Source organism: Anabrus simplex, chromosome 4 (genome assembly GCF_040414725.1).
Source record: "Anabrus simplex isolate iqAnaSimp1 chromosome 4, ASM4041472v1, whole genome shotgun sequence".
NCBI lineage: Eukaryota > Metazoa > Arthropoda > Insecta > Orthoptera > Tettigoniidae > Anabrus > Anabrus simplex.
The window spans coordinates 118,519,501-118,545,921 of record NC_090268.1 but is presented as its reverse complement, the minus strand read 5'-3'; the positions used below and the strand labels follow the sequence as shown (position 1 = coordinate 118,545,921).

Here is a 26,421-nt window from a genome sequence, read left to right as displayed (position 1 = left end):
TGATCTATAAGATCAGTGACATCAGTTATGTTAAGAGCGTAACCTGGTGGAAAATAAACATTACACACTGTTGTTATGACAGGCAGCGGAACGCGAACAGCTACAGCCTCGAGGGGAGTTCTTAATGGAACCTCTTCGCTGTAGGTATCAGAACATACAAAAATGCCAACACCACTGGACGCCCGGTGAGCATAGTACCGTTCTGTCGAGTATAGTCTGAAATTTCTCAAGACCGTATGATGACCAGGTCTGAAGTTGGTCTCCTGAATACAGACTATACTCGCTGCGTACTCACTAATGAGCTGACGTAACTCAGCAAGATGCCTGTCATAACCATTACAATTCCACTGTAACAGTGCCATAGTGTGGACTATAAAAGGAGTGTTAGGTTATGAGCAAAAAAATGCTCGTTAGCCTAAACACTATCTAATTCTACATCCGTAGATGTAGAGGACAGCGCGACATCCATCCCGTCATCAAAAGATGGCAGGGGTGCCGCCCAGAACTTCGACACTTTTCGGGCGCGACGGGGTCCCCTACGAGGTGAGCACGCAGGTTTGGGAGCAGGAGTGCCTCCTGGCGCAGACTCATACCCCCCAAATGGGGGGCATGACTTCTCCTTTGCAGGGGAAGTCCGAGAGCGCTCAGAACGGGCGCTCTTCTTCCCCTTCTTTTTTTCAGGTTTAGGTGGGCTGGGAGATGGTTTCCCAGCCCTGGTCAACGATGCCGCCTCCGCCGGCTGGGGTACGACTTTCGTCGACCTCCTAGGGGGGGAGACTTAGTCTTCCCCCCTTGCTGTGCCGGCTGGCAACTGCCAGCCTGCACAGACTTCTGGTTGGTCGAAGGTGGGGTGGTCCCCCCCTTCGAGCTATGACTATTTGCGATGTTGCTGGGAGCAGCAACAGTCGCCTTGGGCGCAGCGGTCTGGACAGGTGTCGAGGTCGTAAATGACGAACCTGGAAGACTCTGAGCTATCAAGCTATAGTCGAGTGTACGGGCAGGTGTATTCGTAGAATGAAACTTACGGCGCGCTTCCTGGTAGAAAAGACCATCCAGGGTCTCGATCTCCTGGATCTTCTTCTCACTCAAGTATGTCGGACAATTCCGATCCTGAGGAGAATGAAAACCGGAGCAGTTAGTGCACTTGCATGGAGTTGTGCACTCCTCCGCGCCGTGAGCTACTCGTCCACATGTACCACATACAGCCTGATTCGAACAGCGAGATACCATATGTCCGAATCGCTGGCATTGATAGCATCGCATAGGAGGCGGGATGTACGGCCTCACATTGCAACGATAAGTTGTTACCTTGACTTTCTCTGGTAACACTGACAACTTGAAAGAGACAATGAAGGCAGCAGTGGCAACGTCTTCGCCGTTGACCTTGCGCGTAATGCGCCGGACGTGTGTCACGCCACGGTTCTTCATGTCTTCCATCAATTCGTCATCAGTGTTCAAAATAAGGTCGCGGTGAAAGATGACTCCGCGAACCCCGTTCAAGGACTTATGCTCCTCCACTTTGACGGGGATTTCGCCAAAGTGCTCGCACTTAAGCAACTGATCAGCTTGCAGTGCTGTACGAGTCTTTAGAAGCAAACTACCGTTGCGCATTTTCTTAAGTTCCTCCAGTTCGCCATAGACGCCTTCGATGTGCCTGCTAAAAAGGATCGACTTCACCAGCTTAAAATCATGCCCATTGGTTCTGGTAGTGACCAGAAACCTAGGGAAGCTGGATCCCATTCCTTCACGCTGCGCATGTTCCCAGGGAGTTGAACCTCTCAGGGAAGCAAAAGTTAAAGACTTAGGTGGGGGACCACCTTGAGAGAGCCGACTTCGTTTGGAAGCCATGCCCGATAGCATCCTCCCCGAATGCCACCCACTCTGATCAGGGGTCTCTGTAGCCGAACCAAGCAGCCAAGGCAATACCCACCTGGTCATAGCAGGTACTGCCCGGGGTCCGATGTTGAACGATGCCTAATACGGGATGACTGAGGCAATGAGCACTAAGACTCCCTTCTTCCAGTCACCCGCAATAGCATGTACCCCATAGCGTGTACAGAGCACTAAATATAGAGAGAAAAAAAATAAAAATAATTAATAATAATATGTCCTTCTGGCATTCGGCTGTGCGGGGACCTGTGTTGTCAGGCGGATACCACTGCCAAGGTACATGGCGCTCCCACCACGCAATGGTCCTGGGTGGACAGATGCGGGCTTTTGGGCGTAATCGCACACGTAAGAGGCCCATCTCCGGGCAGCACGCACATCAAAATTTTGAATGGTCTACATCTGACCCTCGGAAAAATAATAATAAAATAAAGAGGGGACCATGGCCACATGACCCTTTAAGTCGCCTTCTACGACAGGCAGGGATTGTCTGTGAATGTACTCGACCCCTCCCATCCACAGGAGGTCCAACACATTATACCAAACCGCAATCCATGTCCGCGCATAGGTCGCCCCTTTTAGTCGACTCATACAACAAGCAGGGGGTACCGCGGGTGTATTCTACATGTGCGTCCCCCACCCGCAGAGGGTAGTGTGTTTGGTCCGTGAGAGGTATTTTATTTCCCTCAAGTCTGCCGGCAAGCCGGTTAGGACCCCCCTATCCACCACCTGGGACGCGCCACGTGGGAGTATCACCTCTCCCCCTGCTACGCCTTCGTAGCAGGTTCGTGGATTATAGTGATTGTTTAGAATTGAAACTCTGGGGAATTTTATATCATGTATTTATTTATTGTGTTCTGTGGGTTTATGTTTTCTATGTTTTCTGTATGTGAATTTTGGAATTATTTGATTTTCATATGGCTTCATGATTGTTTCATTTTCGTGGGAAAAACTGAAGTAAAATGTAAAAATTTTGGCACCTTCTGTAGTACATGCACCAGATCGGAATGGGACGATTCCTGAGTTTCCGGTTTCATCATATTGCATTAATTTCGAAGTTTCTGGATGCTACGCAATATTCTTTATCAGCACTAATTACTGGTCCCTAATTGAGTATAATAAAACTTCTTGTGATTAGTGGGTGAAGGAAAAGAACGAACGCTCATTGGTTGTTTTACGATTTCCAAATTTCCGGAGAGAAGCGCTTTGCTAGAGCCAAGTTCTTCCGAGGTGTCTTTGAATCGTGACCACTGAAGGGAGAAGTTGCCTTTTTCAGGTGACGGGTCTTCTTGGCGCTTCCAACAGGTAAGCACTGAGTTGTTTTTCATTTTTCAGGCTGCAGGACCAGATAGTATTCCAGCAGAGATACTAAAGCTGATAGCAGATTTCTGTCCACAACTACTGCTGAAAATGTACAATAGCTGCCTGCTGTCGGTGGTTTTTAGTGTTCGCTGGAAAACAGCTCGGCTAGTTTTAATAAGCAAAGGGAAATCTGGGGGCTATAGGCCTTTATGTATGCTGGATACTGCTGGTAAAGGATCAGATAAACTTTTTCAGCCAAGAATACTTTCATCAGTTCAACTAGCTGGGGACCTCTCTGATCGTCAACATGGTTTTCGAGGAGGACATTCGACAATCGATGCAGTTTGGGAAGTGTTGAATACAGTGAAAAGAGCACAAATGGGTAATCATCATTCTCGAAAAGTGACACTCCTTGTGACTCTGGATGTTAAGAACGCTTTCAACTCGATAAGGTGGAATGACATATTGGAAGTGCTCCAAAATACTTTCAAACTTCCAGAGTATCTCATGCGCACAATGAGATATTATTTGAAAGATCATACTCTAGTATATCACACAGAAGATGGGCAGAGAGTGAAACGGCTCACAGCTGGTGCAGCACAAGGGTTCATCCTTGGCCCAAATCTGTGGAACATTGTGTATGATGGATTGTTGAGGTAGACACAATGCTAGTGGGCTATGGTGATGATATAACTATTTTGATGGTAGCTCAAAATTTGGAGTTGGCTCAGTTTAAGCTAAATCAAGTGATGTGACGGGTGAAAGATTAGATGGCGAATCACAGATTACAACTGGCAGATCATAAAACAGAGATCGTTCACATGACAAGAAAAGGATCACGACCGTCATTCCAATGTATATTGGACAAACAGAAATTGAAACATTTAGAAGTATAAAGTACCTCAGAGTCACACTTGATACCAAACTTACTTTTTGGGATCATATCAAACGGGTGACAGATAAGGCAGTGAAAACCATTATTGCACTGAGTAGATTAATGAGCAACGTTAAAGGTCCAAAGTCTAGCAAATTATGACTTCTGATGCCGATAGTTCACTCGACGCTTCGATATGGTGCCGAAGTCTGGGCTGAATCTCTGAAGTTTGAAAAATACCAGCGAAGGATAGCTGCAGTACAGCGGAGATCAGCTTTGCATATTACAAGCGCATATTGCATAGTATCCGAACCTGCGGTTCTTCCGGTAGCAGCGGTAGCACAGATTGATTTGCTTGCTTTGGAGAGACAGGAAGTCTGGTGAAATCAAGGGGAGCTCAGAAAGAAGCATGCTAAGGAGCTAGCTTATATGCAATGAATGGAGCGGTGGCAGCAAAGATGGGAGGAAGATTCCCGAGGAAAATGGACTAAGCAGCTGATACCACATCTAGCTGATTGGGTTGCCCAAGCTCATGATGAGGTTAACTTTTACATTATGCAACTATTGATGGGTCATGGATACTTCCGGAAATTTCAACATAGAGTAGGTAGAGCGAGCGACTCGGCGTGTATTTATTGCAATGATGTAGATGATGTATTTCATACATTTATTATATGCTATCACTGGTCAACTCAGAGAAGATGTTTACATACTGAGCAAGGAGAGTTGATGCCAGAAACTATTGTGCAAGTGATGCTACGAAACCAAGAATCTCGGAATCAGGTAGCAGTATATGTAGAAGGCATCCTGAAATTTGAGAAATCAGCACAACATATATGTCGTGAAAAAAGGGTGTGTGGGTTTTAATGAGTAGGAATCTCACATGCTTGTGGAGTGTGGACCCTCACAAGTGTCTCATGAAAGATTTCACACACTTCCCTATAAAAAAAGTTTTTTTTCCTATTATTATTATTATTATTATTATTATTATTATTATTATTATTATTATTATTATTATTATTATTATTATTATTATTATTATTATTATTATTATTATTATTATTATTATTATTATTATTATTATTATTATTATTATTATTATTATTATTATTATTATTATTATTATTATTATTATTATTATTATTATTATTATTATTATTATTATTATTATTATTATTATTATTATTATTATTATTATTATTATTATTATTATTATTATTATTATTATTATTATTATTATTATTATTATTATTATTATTATTATTATTATTATTATTATTATTATTATTATTATTATTATTATTATTATTATTATTATTATTATTATTATTATTATTATTATTATTATTATTATTATTATTATTATTATTATTATTATTATTATTATTATTATTATTATTATTATTATTATTATTATTATTATTATTATTATTATTATTATTATTATTATTATTATTATTATTATTATTATTATTATTATTATTATTATTTCAAATAATACTTCACTGTAAAAATGTGTTACAGGCAACATGGACAAGTAATTCAAGGTGGTATGGGTGTGGTAGTACAAGTCATGGTCCCTGCTCAATGTGCTGGTGTTCTCTTCACACGACATCCAGTGACTGGAGCTCCAGACAAGATGCTTATTACAGCTAACTATGGCCTGGGAGAGGTGAGTGATGCAATTAAGGCATTAGGTTAATGAATACACTATTCACAATCGTGAAATTATGTCCTGGAGAGGTGTGGCACCGGGCTGAATGGTTCAGATGGCAGAAGTGCTGGTCTTCTGAGTCTAAGCTGGTGGTTTTGATCCGGCTCAGTCCAGTTATATTTGAAGCTGCTCAAATATGCCAGTTTTGTGTCAGCAGATTTACCAGGTTGTAAAAGAACTTGTATGGGACAAAATTCTGGTACCTCAGAATCTTCGAAAACTGTAAAACTAGAAGTTTGGAAATCTAACCATTGAGCCTGCTGCCACACGAGGGAAAAATGCTCATAATTTCACAACTGAAAAGCCAAAAGAGCTTGAATACTTAGATATTCATAATTGATGAAATTAAATTATGTTTCCCTTCTGAGAACTTAATTTCTGAAATATTTCCTTTATTAAAGTTTGTAGTTTGCTATAAACCCACCAGCCCAGGTCTAGTAAATGGGAGGCCAGGCTCTGCCTGCCATAAGTCAGGATAAGGGACGAGTGATAGAGGAATAACACCTATCGAAAAACACTGCTACCACCTTGAAAGGGCCCCTTGTCAGGTGTATGGCATGGAAGCTACATGGAGAAGATCTTCAGAACAATGCAGTTTGTGGATGAGGCACTCCAGTACTCATTTCCTGCTTTATAGATAAAGTAGGGAATTATCAAAGGCTAAGAGAGTTCACCCTGACAGAAAAACCTTCAACTTTGTTATTCATAGAAAGTCAGCAGAAGAAGAAAATGAGGGATTACTTTCAACAATAAAATAGAACAAGCCTGGCCTGCTGGAGTGGAGAATATATGATTCAATGATGATGACGATGTAGATCACAATATGTTCACTTAGCTAGAAACGTCATGGTGTTTCAGCCTGTATGGGCCTTGGCCTACCAAGCAACCGCTGTTCGGTCTGAAGACGTGCATATTATGAGGTGATGCATGTTCAGTATGATGAATCTTCTTGGCTGTTATTCTTTCTTGGCTTTCTAGACCTGGGCCACTATCTCACTGTCTCATAGCTCCTCAATTGTTCTCACATAGGCCAAGTGCATCTGGAGCTAGCCCTCAGATCCAGGTAAAAATCCCTTTACCTTGCTAGAAATCAAATCCAGGGCCTGTAGATTTCAGGGCTCTCACACTTAATTATGGTTACTATAATACAAGTCCCGCAAAAGTTGCCAATCTTCCCGCATGCCGCTTGTTGGTAGATGAGGGCATGGTTGCTGTTACACCATTCCCTTATGCCCTTAGACAACCCATCAAGTTCGACCAATGGATAATTGGATGAAAAAAACGACAGAAAAACAAATAAAACTTATGTTACACTATGTATTGAAAATACTCTTCTCCCTCAGCCTGAAGATAAGCATTGTAATGTGTGATGATATTCTGGTTAACTCTTTACTATTCAGCCTCATGGATCTTCAAAATTTTGGTCCAAATTGTATTTAAAAATCTACAGCACACAGAAGTGCACTGTTCAACACTGAATTCAAAAGCCATGAAATGCACTAAACTGATTAATTATTGCTGTATAAGAAGCAGTCGTGCTGTACGGAAGCTTATCGCAGACTAGCTGAGACCATGACATCACTGAGTAAGCTATACAGGTCACACAGCTACTGCACCATACACTTGCCCAGACACAGCACAGGGAATAACTGGCAACTTGACTGAGGCTCGCACTGTATATTGGTGTATTCTGATGTTTTTTAACCTGTTGCTATTTAATATCAGCATGACATTCAAATCTTATAGTTTCATTGTCTCTTTCTATCAGGCTCTATGGCTGAGTGGTCAGCCTCAGGGCCCTGGCTTCAATTTCCTGCTGTGTCAAGGGATTTTAATCTGAAAATGGTTAAATTTTGGCTCTAACACACAAACGCACAGCTTCTTGTTTATCAGATACCAAATACACACCAACCACCCTATTCGGAGGGTCTGTCTTAAAAGAACTGTATGAGGCTAGCAATAACCAAATTTAATAATAATAATAATAATAATAATAATAATAATAATAATAATAATAATAATAATAATAATAATAATAATAATTTTTTTGTGAAGGACTGTGAAAAATCTTCAAAAGACTTTTGTGAAGTGTTTGCACTCCACAAGTGTGTGGGATTCTTGCCCACTAAAAAGAACACACCCTATTCCCACAATGTATATCATCATCCTGGAACCACTCTCGCATTACTTCAGGGTGATGTCGTGCTTACTTAGTCTTTCAGACTTCTTCTTTCTTCATTTCTCCTTTATGGGCGTTCGTATGCTTCCATATCCTTCTCCTTCTGACAAACGATATCCTCCACATACACTGCCACACAACCCCAGGATTCCTGGTTTTGTAGCATCACAGAAATAATATTATCTGCTGTCAGTTCTCCCAACTCAGTTTCCACAGATCTTCTCTTTAACATACAATGGCCATACAAAGAAGGTGTGGAGTACATCATCGATGGCGTCACAGGATATGCATGGTGCATCACTCGCTCCGCCCACTCTATGCAGGAATTTCCGAAAATATCAATGTCCTGTTAGAAGCTGGGTGAGGTAATAGTTGACTTCACCATAAACCCTTTCAACCCAGATATCCAAACGTGGTATCAGTCGCTTGGGCCATTTACCCCGAGGGTCACTTCCCATCTGAGTTGCCATCACCTCATCCGTTGACTGAAGGCATGCTTCTGTGTACATTTCTTTCCCAGCTCTCCTTGGGTATGCCAGATTTCTTGTCACTCCAATGCAAGTAGATCTATTGAGGCTATTGCTTCCACCATGAGGATTGCAGGTTCGGAAATCGTGGGGTATGCACATACAATACCTAAAGCTGCTCTCCGTTCTACGGCAACTATCCTTCTCCGATACCAAGCATATTTATTTAAACCTAAGAATTTCATTTTTTGTCCGTATTGAACTGAGAAGGATGATAGGAAAAACTTAAAACGGTCCACCTTTTCAATACAAAAAGTTATATTTTATTTATAACATGTAGGCTAACGACTTTGCCTGGTTGGCTGCTTCATTTAAACCTAAGAATTTCATTTTTTGTCCGTATTGAACTGAGAAGGATGATAGGAAAAACTTAAAACGGTCCACCTTTTCAATACAAAAAGTTATATTTTATTTATAACATGTAGGCTAACGACTTTGCCTGGTTGGCTGCTTCATTTAAACCTAAGAATTTCATTTTTTGTCCGTATTGAACTGAGAAGGATGATAGGAAAAACTTAAAACGGTCCACCTTTTCAATACAAAAAGTTATATTTTATTTATAACATGTAGGCTAACGACTTTGCCTGGTTGGCTGCTTCATTTAAACCTAAGAATTTCATTTTTTGTCCGTATTGAACTGAGAAGGATGATAGGAAAAACTTAAAACGGTCCACCTTTTCAATACAAAAAGTTATATTTTATTTATAACATGTAGGCTAACGACTTTGCCTGGTTGGCTGCTTCATTTAAACCTAAGAATTTCATTTTTTGTCCGTATTGAACTGAGAAGGATGATAGGAAAAACTTAAAACGGTCCACCTTTTCAATACAAAAAGTTATATTTTATTTATAACATGTAGGCTAACGACGACGACGGACAAAAAATGAAATTCTTAGGTTTAAATGAAGCAGCCAACCAGGCAAAGTCGTTAGCCTACATGTTATAAATAAAATATAACTTTTTGTATTGAAAAGGTGGACCGTTTTAAGTTTTTCCTATCATCCTTCTCAGTTCAATACGGACAAAAAATGAAATTCTTAGGTTTAAATGAAGCAGCCAACCAGGCAAAGTCGTTAGCCTACATGTTATAAATAAAATATAACTTTTTGTATTGAAAAGGTGGACCGTTTTAAGTTTTTCCTATCATCCTTCTCAGTTCAATACGGACAAAAAATGAAATTCTTAGGTTTAAATGAAGCAGCCAACCAGGCAAAGTCGTTAGCCTACATGTTATAAATAAAATATAACTTTTTGTATTGAAAAGGTGGACCGTTTTAAGTTTTTCCTATCATCCTTCTCAGTTCAATACGGACAAAAAATGAAATTCTTAGGTTTAAATGAAGCAGCCAACCAGGCAAAGTCGTTAGCCTACATGTTATAAATAAAATATAACTTTTTGTATTGAAAAGGTGGACCGTTTTAAGTTTTTCCTATCATCCTTCTCAGTTCAATACGGACAAAAAATGAAATTCTTAGGTTTAAATGAAGCAGCCAACCAGGCAAAGTCGTTAGCCTACATGTTATAAATAAAATATAACTTTTTGTATTGAAAAGGTGGACCGTTTTAAGTTTTTCCTATCATCCTTCTCAGTTCAATACGGACAAAAAATGAAATTCTTAGGTTTAAATGAAGCAGCCAACCAGGCAAAGTCGTTAGCCTACATGTTATAAATAAAATATAACTTTTTGTATTGAAAAGGTGGACCGTTTTAAGTTTTTCCTATCATCCTTCTCAGTTCAATACGGACAAAAAATGAAATTCTTAGGTTTAAATGAAGCAGCCAACCAGGCAAAGTCGTTAGCCTACATGTTATAAATAAAATATAACTTTTTGTATTGAAAAGGTGGACCGTTTTAAGTTTTTCCTATCATCCTTCTCAGTTCAATACGGACAAAAAATGAAATTCTTAGGTTTAAATGAAGCAGCCAACCAGGCAAAGTCGTTAGCCTACATGTTATAAATAAAATATAACTTTTTGTATTGAAAAGGTGGACCGTTTTAAGTTTTTCCTATCACCAAGCATATCTCAAGGATTCAGCCCAGATTTCAGAGCCATACAGGAGCACTGACTGAACCGTCGACATGAGAAGGCATCGTTTACTGGAAATCAGACCTTTAATATTTCCCATCAGTCTTCTTTTTTTTTTTTTTCTTTTTTTTTTCTTTTCTTCATGGGGCCTCTAAATACTAGTTCCTGATTAGCGTCGACCTCCAAGATCTTTTGCTACATCCCATCAGTCTACTAAGTGCAGTCATGTATTTTACTGCCTTAGCTGTCACTCTCTGAATATGATTCCAGAATATGAGCTTGGAGTCACGTGTTACTCCTAGATATTTTGTGCTTGTAGACATTTCAATCACTAACTCTCCAACAGTCATTGGAACAAAAGTCTCGATCCTTTCCTCATCAGAAGAACTATCTACATTTTGTGTAGGGCTAGTGTTAGACTGTGACTCATCATCCATTCTTTTATGCGCCGTATTACCTGGTTCAGTTTGATCCGAGCCATCTCAACATTACGAGCCACTATCAAGGTGGCCACATCATCAGCGTAGCCCACAAGCTTCGTGTCCTCTGGCATCTCCAAACATAACAAGCCATCATGAATGATGTTCCAAAGATCTGGCCAAGGATCGATCCCTCTGCTGTACAAACCATCAGTCGTTTTGACCTTTGTCCCTGTACCGTATCATACAGCAAAGTGCGATCCTTGAAGTAGCCTCTCATTATGTGCATATGATATTGTGGTAGCTTGAAAGTTTCTTCAAGAGCTACCAACATGTCGATGAACTGAAAGCATTCTTCACATCCAGGGGCACAAGAAGTGTCAATTTATGGGAATGATGATTGGCCATTTGTGTTCTTTCTGCTGTATTCACCACCTCCCACCACTGCATCCAATGTCAATATCCTCTCCAAAATCCATATTGGCAAACAGATAAATCTCCTGCTAGCTGAACTGGTGAGAGAATTCTGGACTGCAGAAGTTTCTCCAGGCCTTTCCCACCTGTGTCCAACATACATAAAGATCTATAACTACCAGGTTTTCCCTTGCTAATCAAAACCAATCGGGCCATTTTTCCTCGGGGACTAAAAATACCCGTTTGCAGGCAGTGAGTACATATTCAGCAACAGTTCTGGACAGAGTTCTGATTTATTATCTTTAGCGCTCCTGCAGGTATACCGTCTGGTCCTGGAGTCGTCTTGTTTCTAAGAGAGCTAATAGCTCTATTCAGCTCTTCTACTGTGAAGAGGGGTATATCATCCAGTTCCTTTTCACCATCACAGTCAATCTTCTCTTGATGGTCGGGGAATAGTGTATCCACAATTTCTTTAATGGTTTGCGGATCCATACTCGGGGTTGAAAATGTCTTGATTTTCTTCATTACAATCTTGTAACCTAGTCACCATGGATCATCTTCAACTTTAGCCAATGCCCACCATTTATCAGCTTTACTCTTTCTGATTGTGTTACGGAGTTCCTTCTTCGCTGACTTGTATTGCACTGTGAAAAATAATAAATATAAAACTGGGCGAGTTGGATGTGCTATTAGCAGCGTGCATCTGTGAGCTTGCATCTAGGAGACAGTGGGTTCGAATCCCACTGTCGTCAGCCCTGAAGATGGTTTTCCGTGGTTTCCCATTTTCACACCAGGCAAATGCTGGGGCTGTACCTTAATTAAGGCCACGGCCACTTCCTTCCCACTCCTAGCCCTTTCCTCTCCCATCATCACCTTAAGACCTGTCTGTGTCGGTGCGACGTAAAGCCACTAGAAAAAAAAAATTAAAGGAACCATGAGAGAGTCAGAAAAATGGAGTTAGTATTCCACCTTATGAATAACACACGAAACAAGGAAGCGATTTCTATTAGGACTAAACTATGACACTGTCAGATAATGATTCAACCAGAGTGCCTGCATGCTTCAGAATGCCTAGGATTAACAACCAGAAAAGACATTAAAGCAATCGAGAAGAAGAAAGAAAGATTTTAAGAAAACTTCTTGGACCAAAATGATGTGCTGACACATACCGATTATTGCAAGCCATCCACTTCATAACCGTATCGATGAGTACAATCAAAGGAACCAATGTATTTTTTATTTTGCCCACGGCAAAAAATAAAGTATCGGTTAGGTGGTTTTTAAATTAATTTGTTGATGGGCATACCGACTAACGCAGTAACAGAGAAGTATATAAAGCAAGCAGCAGGATTTCAGGAACAATATGCAAACGAAGGGTTAAATTCTTTGGACATATTTCAAGAATGCCCGATAATGGACTCACTATTTTTTTTTATTTTTTTTTTTTAAACTTTTTCAACAAGCCGAATAGGAAAGGCAACTCTTCTGACAAATGGTTTGTTAACACCAAGAAGGATCTGCAAGAAATGAACATCATGGATCAACACATCCACAACAAAATCACATTCAGGAACAAGATACACACATTTGTGGGGTTCATGGAGCTAGAAACAGTGACCAAGAAGAAGCAACATTGGACAGCTGAAATGATAGAAGCTGTAAGCAAGAGAATCCATCCTCCAATGAGCTCTCGCGTGACACCAGTGAAGTCGCAGAAGGTGGTGGTTTGGGATAAGTGGAATGCATGCCGCAGGGCGTCTGGCTTGGAGCTGTTCTTCAAGTAACCGATTTGGAAAAGTTTGTTGCGTCAGTGCGGTGCCAACTGCTGCTTGAATTACTGCTGCACACGCAGTCCGCTGTGCCACAGCCATACGCTGCATACGGTGCTCCTCCCTCTTTGCTGTGCCACGGGGACATTCAGAGCCCAGTCTTCTTATGAACGTACCTTCTCGTGACCACTGCTGCCAGCACACATGCACAGTGGAGATAATCCTGCCAAGTCGTTCTGCAGTAGCGCAGCAGGAAAATCCACCTTCATGTAGCCCTATTATACAGCCTCGTTCAACTGCAGTGAGCTGTTGATACTGGCCTCTTCACCATTGTAAAGGCATTCTTGACTCACTCACAGTCACTCTGTCCAATCTCACACAGTACGGCCCACATTTAAACACACTTGATGTGCAATGTCATGGGGCCGCTACTAGCGCTACGCTAATGTGACTGATTTGCAGAAATTTGAATCAACTTCTCTTTCATATATATAAACACGCCTACCAATGTTTGTTAATCTAGCACAACCCCTTCTTGGTGTTTGGATATTTTTTCTGCCAGTGTACTATATATATATACAGTACTGTATATCCTATCATCATATTATTATTATTATGATTGGATACAAAAGTACGTGTGAACTTTGCAGTTACAAGATAGCTCAAGAAAGCAGGTTTATATTATGAAGGTACTTACCGAAACAAGTTTTGTACGAGTATGGTTATTTTAAGCTCCATTGCATGGTAGATGTGTTTGTTTACAATTGAAACAACAAAATATTGAGTGAAATATTGAAAAGTTTGCGGTGAAATAATCTTGTGAGCAGCCATCTTGCCAAAGATCAAAATCACTTAGAAGTAGCACTGCGGTAGATAGATGATCGTTTTCTATTGTAAGCGCTCCCAGCGCTCACTCACAACACCATCCCCTCGGTTCAAGTCACGGCCACCTAGACTCCCTCATTGGCAGAGATTCAGTGTGATACAGTGGAGCTGCCTGGAGTATCAAGGGAAAGCATCCACAATGGCTGTACCGGTAGGAGTATTGACCTAAATCTGATTGATGATATCAGTCGGCAGATAACGGAGAATCAGTATGAAGAAGAGGTGCATCTTGAGACTGCAAGATCACTGTTTAAGAACATCATGGGTATTCCTCTTAAGAATCTAAAAACAGAAATAAAAAATGGCCTCATGATGTTGGAAGAAACTTTAGAGGCTGGAGCAACATGCAGGATGTCGTGGAAGAAATCTACAGAAGAACTAAAGCAGAGATCAACTACCACAGAGAACAAGGAATTGTCCAGGATATCACCAGTAGCAAATGACTCACAGGAAGACCAAGGAAAATGGGAAATGTTTATATCCAAGAAGAAGAGAAAGAAGAAGAGTGAGGATAGCAAGTACAAATATATTCCAATGAAACAGGCCGGTAACTATCTTGAAAGTACAGCATTTAGCGCGAGTGGAATATGAACTCATTCTAAATCAAGGAATCGTTCAGAAGCCGTAATCATCAAACCAATGAACAGTAAGACTTTCACTGATGTTTTGAAGGATATCAGGAACAGCGTGAAGCTAGAAGACAGTGGAGCAGGCACCCAATCTATCCACAAAACAAGAGCTGGGGCTATTCTTCTTGAATTCAATAAAACAACAAAGATTGAAAACAGGGAGATATTCAGTAAATCTCTGAGAGATGCCCTCGGACAAGATGGCGATGTAAAGGCCCCCATGGAGATTTGAGACATGGATGGTGTCACTACCACTGCAGATGTGGAGGAAGCTGTAAGACGAGATTCCAGTAATCCCCATGGAGAGCTGAAAATATCGGTCACAAAACCAAACAGCTGGGGACAGAAACTTGCCATCTTCTAAACTAAAGATGAGGATGCTCTGTAACTACTGGAAGCAGGAAGAATTAAGATAGGATGGCTATACTGCAGAGTACGTGCTAGAACCACCTCACTGCTTTTGATGCCTATCATATGGACACCTGGCAAGAAACTGTACAGGCCCTGACAGAAGTAAGCTCTGTTTTAAGTGTGGAGAATCAGGTCACAAGGCGGTAGACTGTAAAAAGAATAATCCGCGATGTATGCTTTGTACAGACAAGGGTATCAATGAAGCTAAACAAAATCATGTTCCTGGATTGGGTGCATGCACAATATTTCGTGAAGCTCTTGAAAAGGCCAAAAATCACAGCAAATGATGTGAATCCTTCAAGCAAATATGCACAGGAGTCAAACAGCTAACGACCTTATGACACAGCATATTTATAAGATGGAAGCAGACATCGTTATTATTAGCGAACCATATCAAGAGAGGGATCATCCAGGGTGGTTTGTGGATAACCTTGGAACAGCAGCAATTTTGATACCAGATCTAGGAAAAGTTTCAGTAACAGAACATGGATGCGAAGATGGTTTTGTTTGGGTGCAGACTGGGTGAATCACTATTGTAAGCTGTTATTTTACACCAAATGAATCTGCTTCCAACTTTCAGATGAAACTTGATGGCCTTGAGGATGCATTATGCGGAATGGAAAACAGACTAGTGGTCGCTGGTGATTTAATTGCTCAAGTGTCGGAATGGGGCATGCCACAAACAGACTCCAGAGGACGGCGTATAATGGAGATGGCAGCCAGAATGGATTTGGTGGTCAACAACATTGGAAATGTGCCAACATTTTGACAGCCAGGATGTCAGGGAACAATACCAGATGTAACCTTCTCATCAGAGGATACCATGCCTAAGATTATTGATGGAAAATGATCGAGAACTATACGGGGAGTGATCATCAATATATTATTTTTTGACTACTCCAGGAATCTCCTCAAGTAAGAAACATCTTGTGCAGGCCAGCACGGTGGAACTTAGCCGGTATCAACAAGGAAAATTTTATTGATATAATACGGAATGGAATGGAGGACATAACAGAAAAATGTTTTGGTCGTAGAAGGAAAGAAGCAGCTGGTGTACGTAATGAAAGACTATATCAAGGATCGCACTCTGCTGTATGATACGGAAGATGGACAAAAGACAAAATGTCTGACAGCTGATGCAGAGCAGGGATCGATCCTTGGTCCAAATCTTTGGAACATAACGTATGATGGCTTGTTATGTTTGGAGATGCCAGAGGACACAAAGCTTGTGGGCTACACTGATGATTTGGACACCTTGATAGTGGCTCGTAATGTTGAAATGGCTCAAATCAAACTGAATCAGGTGATGCGGCACATAAAAGAATGGATGATGAGTCACAGTCTAACACTAGCCGAACACAAAACAAAGATAGTTCTTCTGATGACGAAAAGGATCGAGACTCTTGTGCCAATGACTGTTGGAGAGTTAGTGATTGAAACATCTGCGAGCACAAAATATTTAGGAGTGACACTTGACTCCAAGTTCACATTCTGGAATCATATTCAGAGAGTGACAGATAAGGCAGTAAAATACATGACTGCACTTAGCAGACTGATGGGAAATATTAAAGGTCCGAAATCCAGTAAATGACGTCTTCTCATGTTGACGGTTCAGTCAGTGCTCCTGTATGGCTCTGAAATCTGGGCTGAATCCTTGAGATTTGCTTGGTATCAGAAAAGGATAGCTGCTGTACAACAGAGAGCAGCTTTACGTATTGCATGTGCACACTGCACAGTTTCCGAACCTGCAATATTCACAGTAGCAGCAATAGGCCCAATAGATCTACTTGCATTGGAGCGTCAAGATATCTGGCATACCCAAGGAGAGGTGGGAAAGAAATTTGCGCAGAAGCGTGCCTTCAGTCAATGGATGAGGCGATGGCAACTCAGATGGGAAAGTGACCCTTGGGGTAAATGGACCAAGCGACTGATACCAGGCTTGGATATCTGGGTTGAAAGGGTTCATGGTGAAGTAAACTATTACTTCACGCAGCTTCTAACAGGACATGGATATTTTCAGAAATTCCTGCACAGAGTGGGCATTGGATGATGCAGAGATGATGTGTGGAAACTGAACTAGGAGAACTGACAGCAGATAATATTATTTCTGCGATGCTTTAAAACCAGGAATCCTGGGATCGTGTTGTGTTTGTGGAGGATGTCCAGAAGAAGAAGAATTTGGAAGCGTACGAACATTCATAAAGGAGAAATGAAGAAAGAAGAAGTCTGAAAGGCAAAGTAAGCACGAAATCACCTTGAAGTAATGCGGTGTGTGGTTTGTAGTGGGTAAGAATTCCACACACTTGTGGAGTGTGGACCCTTCACAAGTGTCTTTTGAAGATTTTCCACAGTCCCTCGTAAAAAAATTATTATTATTATTATTATTATTATTATTATTATTATTATTATTATTATTATTATTATTATTATTATTATTATTATTATTATTATATATAATTCGCTGGGGCCATCAAGGACCACGTTAAGTCTTGTTGCATTTGACACTGAACTTGGCCTTCTTTAGAATTCAAATTTCCCTCATTCTTTGTGAGTGGGCCTGCTTACGCTCCTCTGTCCAAGGGGCACCTTGTCTTCTCTTCGGTTGCTCGTCTCGGTTTAGCCCATTCGTCAATATTTTCTTGCGGAAGAGATCTCTGTTAAGGGCATCTTCAGCTGAGATATGTAGCATTTGCAGGTCTTCTTTGGTATTTCTAAACCAGGGAATTGTGGTTTTGGGGTTTGAATCAAAAAAGTGAAAGATTTCTTTAGTTAACATTCTTCCGTTCATTCTTTTCAGATGACCGTAAAATCATGCCCGTCTTTTTCTGATTGTGTCGGTAATTTTCTCTATTTTACTGTAGACTTCCTCGTTGGATCTCTTTTGATGGATTCCATTTCTGTACTTTGATCCCAAGATTCCTCTCACAATTTTGCGTTCTTTTTTCTCCAGTTCTTCAAGGAGTCCTTTGTTGGCATTTAGAGACAGGGCTTCGGCTGCATATAGAACTACTGGCTTCAGAACTGTTTCATAGTGACGTATCTTGGTGTTTTGGGAAAGGCATTTTTTGTTGTAGATTGTGCGGGATGTTTGGTAGGCTATTTCCAGTTTGCGTACTCGCTCCTGAAGTGTTTCTTTGTCCAGTCCATTTCATGATGATCTCACCCAGGTATTTGAATTTGTCTACTCGAGTGATGTCCCCGTATTTTGTATGGAGTTTGGGTGGAGCCTCTTTGATGTTAGTCATTACTTCTGTTTTCTCAAACGATATCTGCAAACCAGTTTGTTCGGCAATTTCCTTTAAAATTTCAACTTGAGCTCTAGCGGTTTCTATGTCGTTTGAGGGGACAGCAATATCATCGGCAAATGCTAAGCAGTCTGTTGCGATCCCCTTGGATCTGGTTCCTATTCTCAATGGACTGTAGTTGGTTTCCTGTAATCTCACCCGCCAGGTTCTGATGATCTTTTCAAAAACACAGTTGAAGAGTATCGGGGATAGCCCATCACCTTGTCGGACTCCTGTTTTGATGTCAAAGGAATGCGAGAGACAACCGTGGAACTTCACCTTGGATTTTGTATCAGTCAGGGTGGCTCTAATTAATGCCAGCAGTTTCAAATCAACTCCAAATTCATTTAAGATGTTTAGCAGGACTTTCCGGTCAATGGAGTCATACGCTTTCTTAAAGTCCACAAAGAAGACACATACTGCTTGGACCTTAGTGTACAATATCTGATGATCGTTTTGAGATTTTGGATCTGTTCAGCTGTTGAACGACCTTTTCTGAACCCTCCTTGGTATTCACCTATTTGATGTTCGACTTGCGCTTCCAAACGCTCCAGGATGTCAAGTGATAGAATTTTGTAAGTCACGGGTAGCAAAGATATTCCTCTGCAGTTGTTGATGTTCTTCATCCTGCCTTTTTTTGTGTAATGGATGGATCAAAGCTATTTTCCAATCTTCGGGTAGGGTCTCCTTGTTCCAAATTTCTTCTATTTGCTTTTGCAAGATATCAAGTGATTCCTCTGGGGCATATTTCCATAGTTCTGCTACTACTGAGTCTTCCCCCGGCGCTTTGTTATTTTTGAGACGGGCAATGTGGCGCTTGATTTCATCTCTGTCGGGTGGTCTGTAATCTGGGTACCTGAGTAAGGGTTCCTTGGTCTCAATGGCGCTTTGCGGTTTAGAGCAATTAAGTAAATTCTTGAAGTAATCTGCCAGAATGCTGCAATTTTCTTCATTTGACGTCGCCAATGTGCCGTCCTTTCTCTCAAAGCATAGAGATGGTGGTTTATAGCCAGTGAGTTTGCGTTTGAAGGCTCTGTAGTACTCTCTGCTTTCATTCTTCCTAAAGTTTTGTTCTATCTTTTCAATGAGAGATTTTTCGTATTTACGTTTCTCAGTTCTGAACACCCTAGCTCCTTGGGCACGTTGGGTTTTGTAGGTTTCCCAATCATTTTCCGATTTCGTAGAGTAGTACTGTTTCCACGCATTGAGTCTTCCTTGGAGGACTGATTCGCAGGTACCATTCCACCAGGCATGCTTTTTGCTTCTCTTGATTTCTGCAACGTCTTTGGCGGCCTCAACAAGGAGACTTTTGGCGTTGTTAAAGTCACAGTCATTTGGTCTAGCCTTCTCCTGGAACTCATCGACCCTTTGCCGAAGTTTATCATTGTCGACGCGTGTGATCTGTTTGGTTGTCTTCCTTGTGTTTGCGGGAATTGGTTTGAATTTGATAAAAGACATATAATGATCCGAGGCCACATCGATGCCTTTCTTTACCTTGAAATTCATAATCTCAGGGCTGTTTCTCCTGGAGATTGCAACATGATCAATTTGGAACTCTCCGAGAGTTTGGACGGGAGAACGCCAAGTCATTTGCTTTCTGGGTAGATGACGAAAGTGGGTCGACATGACCTGCAGGTTGTGATTTTCGCAAATGGACACCAGTCTTTTGCCATTGGGATTGGTTCTTTTGTGAGCAGGGTAATTTCCTATAACTTTCTTGTACTTCTGTTCACGACCTAGTTGGGCATTGAAGTCACCCAAAAGAAGCTTGACATGGTGTTTGGGGATTTTGTTTAATTTTTCATCCAGTAGGTCCCAGAAATTATCAACTTCGTCTGAATCAGACTTGTTCTTATCGTTTGTAGGAGCATGTGCGTTAACTAGAGCGTAGGTTTTGTTCGCGCATTTAATTGTGAGTATAGACAATTTGTCATTCACAGGTTCGAAATTTGCAACCGATTTAAGGATCTTGGTTCTAACAGCAAACACAGTTCCAAGCATCACAGCTCCATTGAGGATTCCTCTTTGCGCTTTGCTCTTGAAAAATCGGTAGCCTTCGGATTCAAAAATCTCTTCATCTGGGTATCTTGTTTCCTGTAGGGCCATTATGGATATCTGATTTTCGTGAAGAGCTTTGGTGAGGGTTTCAGCTTGCCAGTTTGTGTAAGTGAATTTATGTTGAAAGTTGCTAGAAAGGTTTTAGATTTTGGCCTGAGTTTTTGACTCTTCGGGGTACACCGAGACGCTCCGACTCGTCTCTTCCATGATGTCCAGTCTCCCCCAGAATCCGAACGAGACTCGTGCGCCGTGGCGTTCACGACGAGGGATTTATCCGAAGATTTACCCCCTGGGGTATGTTTCTTGAAATGTTGTGCCATCATGCTTTTTGACTTGACTTTGCTTTGGATGGGTACCCATCCTTTTACAACTAGGGTTGTTAGCCCTAGAGGTTGCCTCAAGATGTTTTCTGGCTTATGGTCATTTACCAGTCTTCGCCGTAACCCTGGCAAGGGACCAATTTTTTTTTTCACGGTGGTATTTTATTTCCCTACTACCCTCTGACTCTGCTGGCGGCAGAGCCAGCGAGCTTCCCCAATTCCAATGGGACGCGCCCGATGGAGGTAACTGGTAAATCCCCACACGGGTTATTATTATTATTATTATTATTATTATTATTATTATTATTATTATTATTATTATTATTATTATTATTATTATTATTATAATTATTATTGTGTTTTTGCTAGTGGCTTTACGTTGCACCGACACAGATAGGTCTTATGACGACGATGGGGTAGGAAAGGCCTAGGAGTTGGAAGGAAGCAGCCATGACTTTAATTAAGGTACAGCTCCAGCATTGCCTGATGTGAAAATGGGAAACCACGGAAAAACATCTTCAGGGCTACCGACAGTGGGATTTGAACCCACTATCTCCCGGATGCAAGCTGACAGCCACACGCCTCTATCCACTCGGTCAACTCGCCCGGTATCATCATCATCAACATCATCATCATTATCATCATCATCATCATCAACAACAACATCATCATCATTAAGTTGTCGATGTTCCCCAATAAATTTGTGTACTAGAACTTTCCAAATGTTTGCTCTGGGGATAATATAAAATATAATTCCTAAATGAATAAATGTCATTTTCACATTTCTCCTATTCCGATTGTCTAGTATTGCATGTTGGCACTTATTGGACTTGTTACAGAGTGTTGTATCAGCTCAAGTGGAGCCAGACACCATCACTTTAGCCAGGGAATGGCAAGGAACACTTAAAGTTGTTGACACAACCTGTGGCAGCAAGGCTCATAAAGTAGAAATGTCCGGTGAGTCACTTTTTGAGAAGTACTTACTCGTATTTCTTTCAAATTATTCTTAGAAATCCTTGTTCATGTAAGTAATTTTTAAGAAAAATATGAACAATGATGATTAATATTATCATTTCTAGTTTAGGTATATAAAAAGAATATCTTCTCCTACATCATCATCATCATCATCATCATCATCATCATCATCATCATCATCATCATTTTTGCTGGCATTAGCATCACCACTCTATTTCTCTGCTTGATTAGCTGCATTGGTGGATCAGTGGTAGAATTTCTGACTCGTGATTCGAAGTTTGAGAGTTAGATTTCTGCCGAGGTAGTCGATTTTGAATGACCACCATAGAATTACAAGTGTACCATCTCTAAACTGTTAGACTCTGCCATCTATCCAGAATTAAAGCAAGATCCCATCTCAAGAATTCTTTGGTAAACTAGGGTGTATGTAAAGATATCATACTCATAGGACATGTAACTTAAGAGCTTTGTACTTGAGCTCTTACGTCACACATTAATGGTCTTTCAAATGTTCACATACCTATCATTCCACTACTTCCTATCATCATTGTCCTTGATTTTCCAAATTACAGCCTGGCCATGCCACATTATCTTACACCACAAATTTAGAGCACTTGGTAAAATTACTTCATGAGATGCAAGTAAATGACATGGGCATAGTGATTAGTTTTCAAGCAGTGCCGACGTTCACTAGTGTACCACTAAACAATAATAATATTATCTTCATTACAAGTAATGAACTTCATTCTGGTTCTGCATTGCCTTTAAATATCTAAGATAAAATTCTATAAAAAATTAGTAGTATAAAGTCCACCTATTCAATACAAATTTGCTATTTAATAAATGGTCTGTCTAAAAAGCTACAAAGGACATGTTTCGACCTAGCCTTGCTTGCACAGTCTGGAAGAAAGAATAAGTCCTGGTTATACTTTTATTCTCCATGAAGCAATTCACAAATTTCAAAACTTTACTCTTTTCCAGAGAAGACCTCTAGGCTAGGTCAAAACATGTCCTATGTAGCATTTTAGATGGACCATTCATTAAATGGCAAATTTGTATTGAATAGGTGGAGTTTATACTACTAAATTCTTTATAGAATTTTATCTTAGATTATATCTTCAGTCGATATCACAGCTCTCTTCAACCACTGCCTATGAATGACATGTTTCCTGTTGGATAACACTCACTATGAGCAGGCAGATGGAATAAGAGTAGGTAGATCTCTGGGCCCAGTCATGGCCAATTTCTGCAAGGAGAAACTAGAGCTGCCTTCATTAGAGACAGGTTAACTTGAGCCTCTGAAGTGGCTACGTTAATAACACTTTTGTTGTATGGCCACGTAGAAAAGAATACCTCCTTATATTCAGACAGCATCTCAGAAGTGTCTACCATAACAGAGTTCACCATAAAGAGGGAAGAGGAAAGCTACCATTATCGGACATTCTGGTTAAGAGAAATGAACACTGCTTATCCTAGTCGGTCTACAGAAAATATATGCATGCAAGTCAGCACCAGAACAAGGACTCCAACTATTACCCCAAACTGAAACGGACAGTAATTGAAACTGTTTGATCACACCAAGAGGTTGTGTCAATCTGAGTACTTCTCTAAGAAAACTAAGCATTTTTATTTCAGCAATTTAGATGGTAACGAAAGTTAGCAGGACAAGTACACCTTGTAAACTCACCCTTGACAGAGAGAAGACTGAAAGTGTGAATACCTTTAAATATCTGAGGAGTACAATATCAAATGATGGAAGAGCCAATAACAAAGTGTTGAACAGGGTGCAAAAAGAATCCAACTTCTTCCATCAAGTACGGAACATAGTATGGGATATGGGAGTTCCTCAGAGGTCTAAACAGACCATGTTTAAGAATTATCCCTGTCCATCATGACATATAGTTTCGAGAGTTACATTATAGATAAAAGAGAATTAAGTCAACTGCAAGCTTGTGAAATGGAGTTCCTTAGGGTATGTTTATGCTGCAGTTTCGCTGCTGGCACATGGATGCTTGCCCTAGCACCTCGCTGCTGACTATAGAGCCAGGCTGCTCGCCATGAAGCTTTTATCCTGCATTCATCCCGTTGGTCACGCTTCTGGCAACTCTCATTTGTAGTCAAAAATTCAAAACAGCGGAACGATAGGCCTAGTTAAGGCTGTTTGTATTTTGCGTAATGTGATTATATATATGGAGGGGCTGAACATTTTGACTACGAAGACATACTTCCAAGAGGTACCCCGTCAAGGAGCAACAATGCAGCTCCAGCTGAAGCTTTTGAACTGTGGAATAAATTCAGTGTTTATAACGAGTGAGTCACAGTTTTGGTGGCGAGTACTGTACGTATAACTTACAATAATTTGGTGTATTGAATATGCAATAAAAGGTGTAAAATGCCTTGCCTGGATTTTTCAGTGCTTTTCTACTGCGGGAGTTGATTGAAAAATTAAGTTACCTATGCATCATTTCATAATTTAATAGTGTACTTTTGAATAATGTAAACTAAGGGGTTATGGTGCACCTCATTTTGACTTTAGTTAGGTCTCCTAAACAAAATGTATTTACAGTTTAAAAAAATAACTGTCTAATTTTCCATGAAAATCGAGGTACTTCATATAAATCACCTACTTGTAATGATAGAGGTTCCTAAATAGCAAGAATAAAAATAAAAACAAAGTTGACATAATCATTCTGCATTCTTTTGCCAGTTCATTTTATAGTTTGATGATGATGATGTGATGATTGTTTTTTAAAGTAGGCTAACATCTAGGTCATCGGCCCCTGATGGTATGAGACGAGACGAAATGGATTAAAAGTTATAATTAAAACACTGACTAGAATTAGAAAAATGATAATGAGGAAAACTATTATGAATTTAAATCAGTGGATTTAATTTGCAATGACTTATTTTCCTCTAAAATTAAAAAGTGTAAAATTTAATAAAATTGAATAAGGCACCAACATAGAATTAAAATCATATATTAAATTCAAATTCAAAATACACAAAGATAGATGAACACATAGTCAATAGAATAGAAGAGTAGTTAACATTAAAATAAAAATTAAAAACAAATAGAAACTTCACTTTTAAACTTGATAAAACAGGCCATTATCCCTCGTAAGACAGAGAACGAGGTCTACTGGCCGCTCGTCATCTCGTCACTCCATTTATTCCCTTTGAATCTCTTATGATGATCTGTATGCCGCTGGTTCCAAATCACATTTCGTTCGAAGACAGGTTCAGATAGCAAGTGATCGCAGAACATCTGTATAGAGCGCGAAGAGAGGAAGAGTGGGAGAGCACGTGACCTTGAACGAACCAATCACAGTCCAAGTTACAGGATAGCTGGCGATGTGCCAGGCTCAAAAAACAAACATATCTGAGACCGTAGATGTGGCGAGGATAGCAGTGAGCAGCGCAATTATGAGCCGAACTCCAGGGTAAAAGCACCAATTGAGATCGATTGGTTTGTTTCATCATCGCTTAACGTCGAGCATTGAGGCTTGGCGATGTGCCAGCAGCGAAGCTGCAGCATAAACATACCCTTATATCAGCTGTACAGAAAACAAGGAAGGACAGAATCAGGAATGATGAGATATGAAGAGACATCCACGTCACCTGATCACGGAAGAAAGGCTGAGTGTTGCAATGTTGAAGTGGCTCGGACACGTTAAGTGGATGCAGGCGACTTGAACTCCAAAGAAGTATTTTGAAAAAAATATTCCAGGATGAAGACCTACTGGATGCCCTAAAAAAAAAAAAAAGGAAAGAGAAAAAAGATAAAATAGATGGTCAGACCAGATAAGAAAAGACCTACAGAGGAGAGGAGAAACATGGGATGGCCTAGAGAGAGAAGAAACATACAGAAATCATTATAAATGGAGACACATCATTCAAAAACATCCTACCTGGCTTCCTGGAAGGAATTCGTGATGATGATGATGATGATGATGATGATGATGATGATGATGATGATGATGATGATGATTTCAGGTGAGTGGCTACATCATAAAATATATGTTTAAGCCCTCTCAGCCTTCACACCATTCGGATTAAGAAATCAGTGTGTAGGCAAAAACTCCTATATGATGTATTCTGTGTAGTAAGTGCTAACTCAACATCAGGTCAGTCTTTGTTTTTAATACAAAACAGATCTGTGGCAATCAAATCACATTCATGCAGGTATATTTTTTGGAGTTTCCATGCCTTTCAAATTTTTCCATATAAAATAAGGTTTTAAGTGGGAAAAAAAAAACAACAAAAAACAATGATTTCAAGTTTCAAGTGCTCATAGTGCGACTAAAAGTGAACTCCACAGCCCCACTAACTGTTTTGGTTTGAATGTAATGTACGATTTTACTATTTTATGAGTTATACGAATTTTTGAATCATTTGCCTTTCGATCTGACATGAATTCATGAAGAGTTAATTTTCCTTGCACTATGATATACTACTACTAAGTTGTTTACATTCCTACCTGAGCAAGTGGCCACATGGTGTGTGGGTCATGTAGCTGCCAGCTTGCATTCAGGAGATAATGAGTTCGAACCCCACTTTCAACAACCCTGAATATGGTTTTCTGTGGTTTCCCATTTTCACACCATGCAAATCAAATGCCGAGGCTATACCTTAATTAAGGCCATGGCCGCTTCCTTCCCACTCCTTCCTTTTTCCATCCCATATACAATTAGGATTTATACAATTTGTACAATTTATACAATTAGGATTTGATCCTTATTACCT

General features: G+C 40.3%; 1 protein-coding gene across 2 annotated transcripts in view; it reads left to right on the top strand.

The window, feature by feature from the left end:
* LOC136871678 (rifampicin phosphotransferase) overlaps positions 1-26,421 on the top strand; it is a 210,305-nt gene that overhangs the window by 124,500 nt on the left and 59,384 nt on the right. For both annotated transcript variants that reach the window (XM_067145175.2, XM_067145176.2), the window contains exons 14-15: positions 5,588-5,735; positions 21,543-21,660. In XM_067145175.2, the coding sequence (XP_067001276.2) occupies positions 5,588-5,735; positions 21,543-21,660 (266 nt within the window). The remainder of the gene's footprint in view (positions 1-5,587; positions 5,736-21,542; positions 21,661-26,421) is intronic.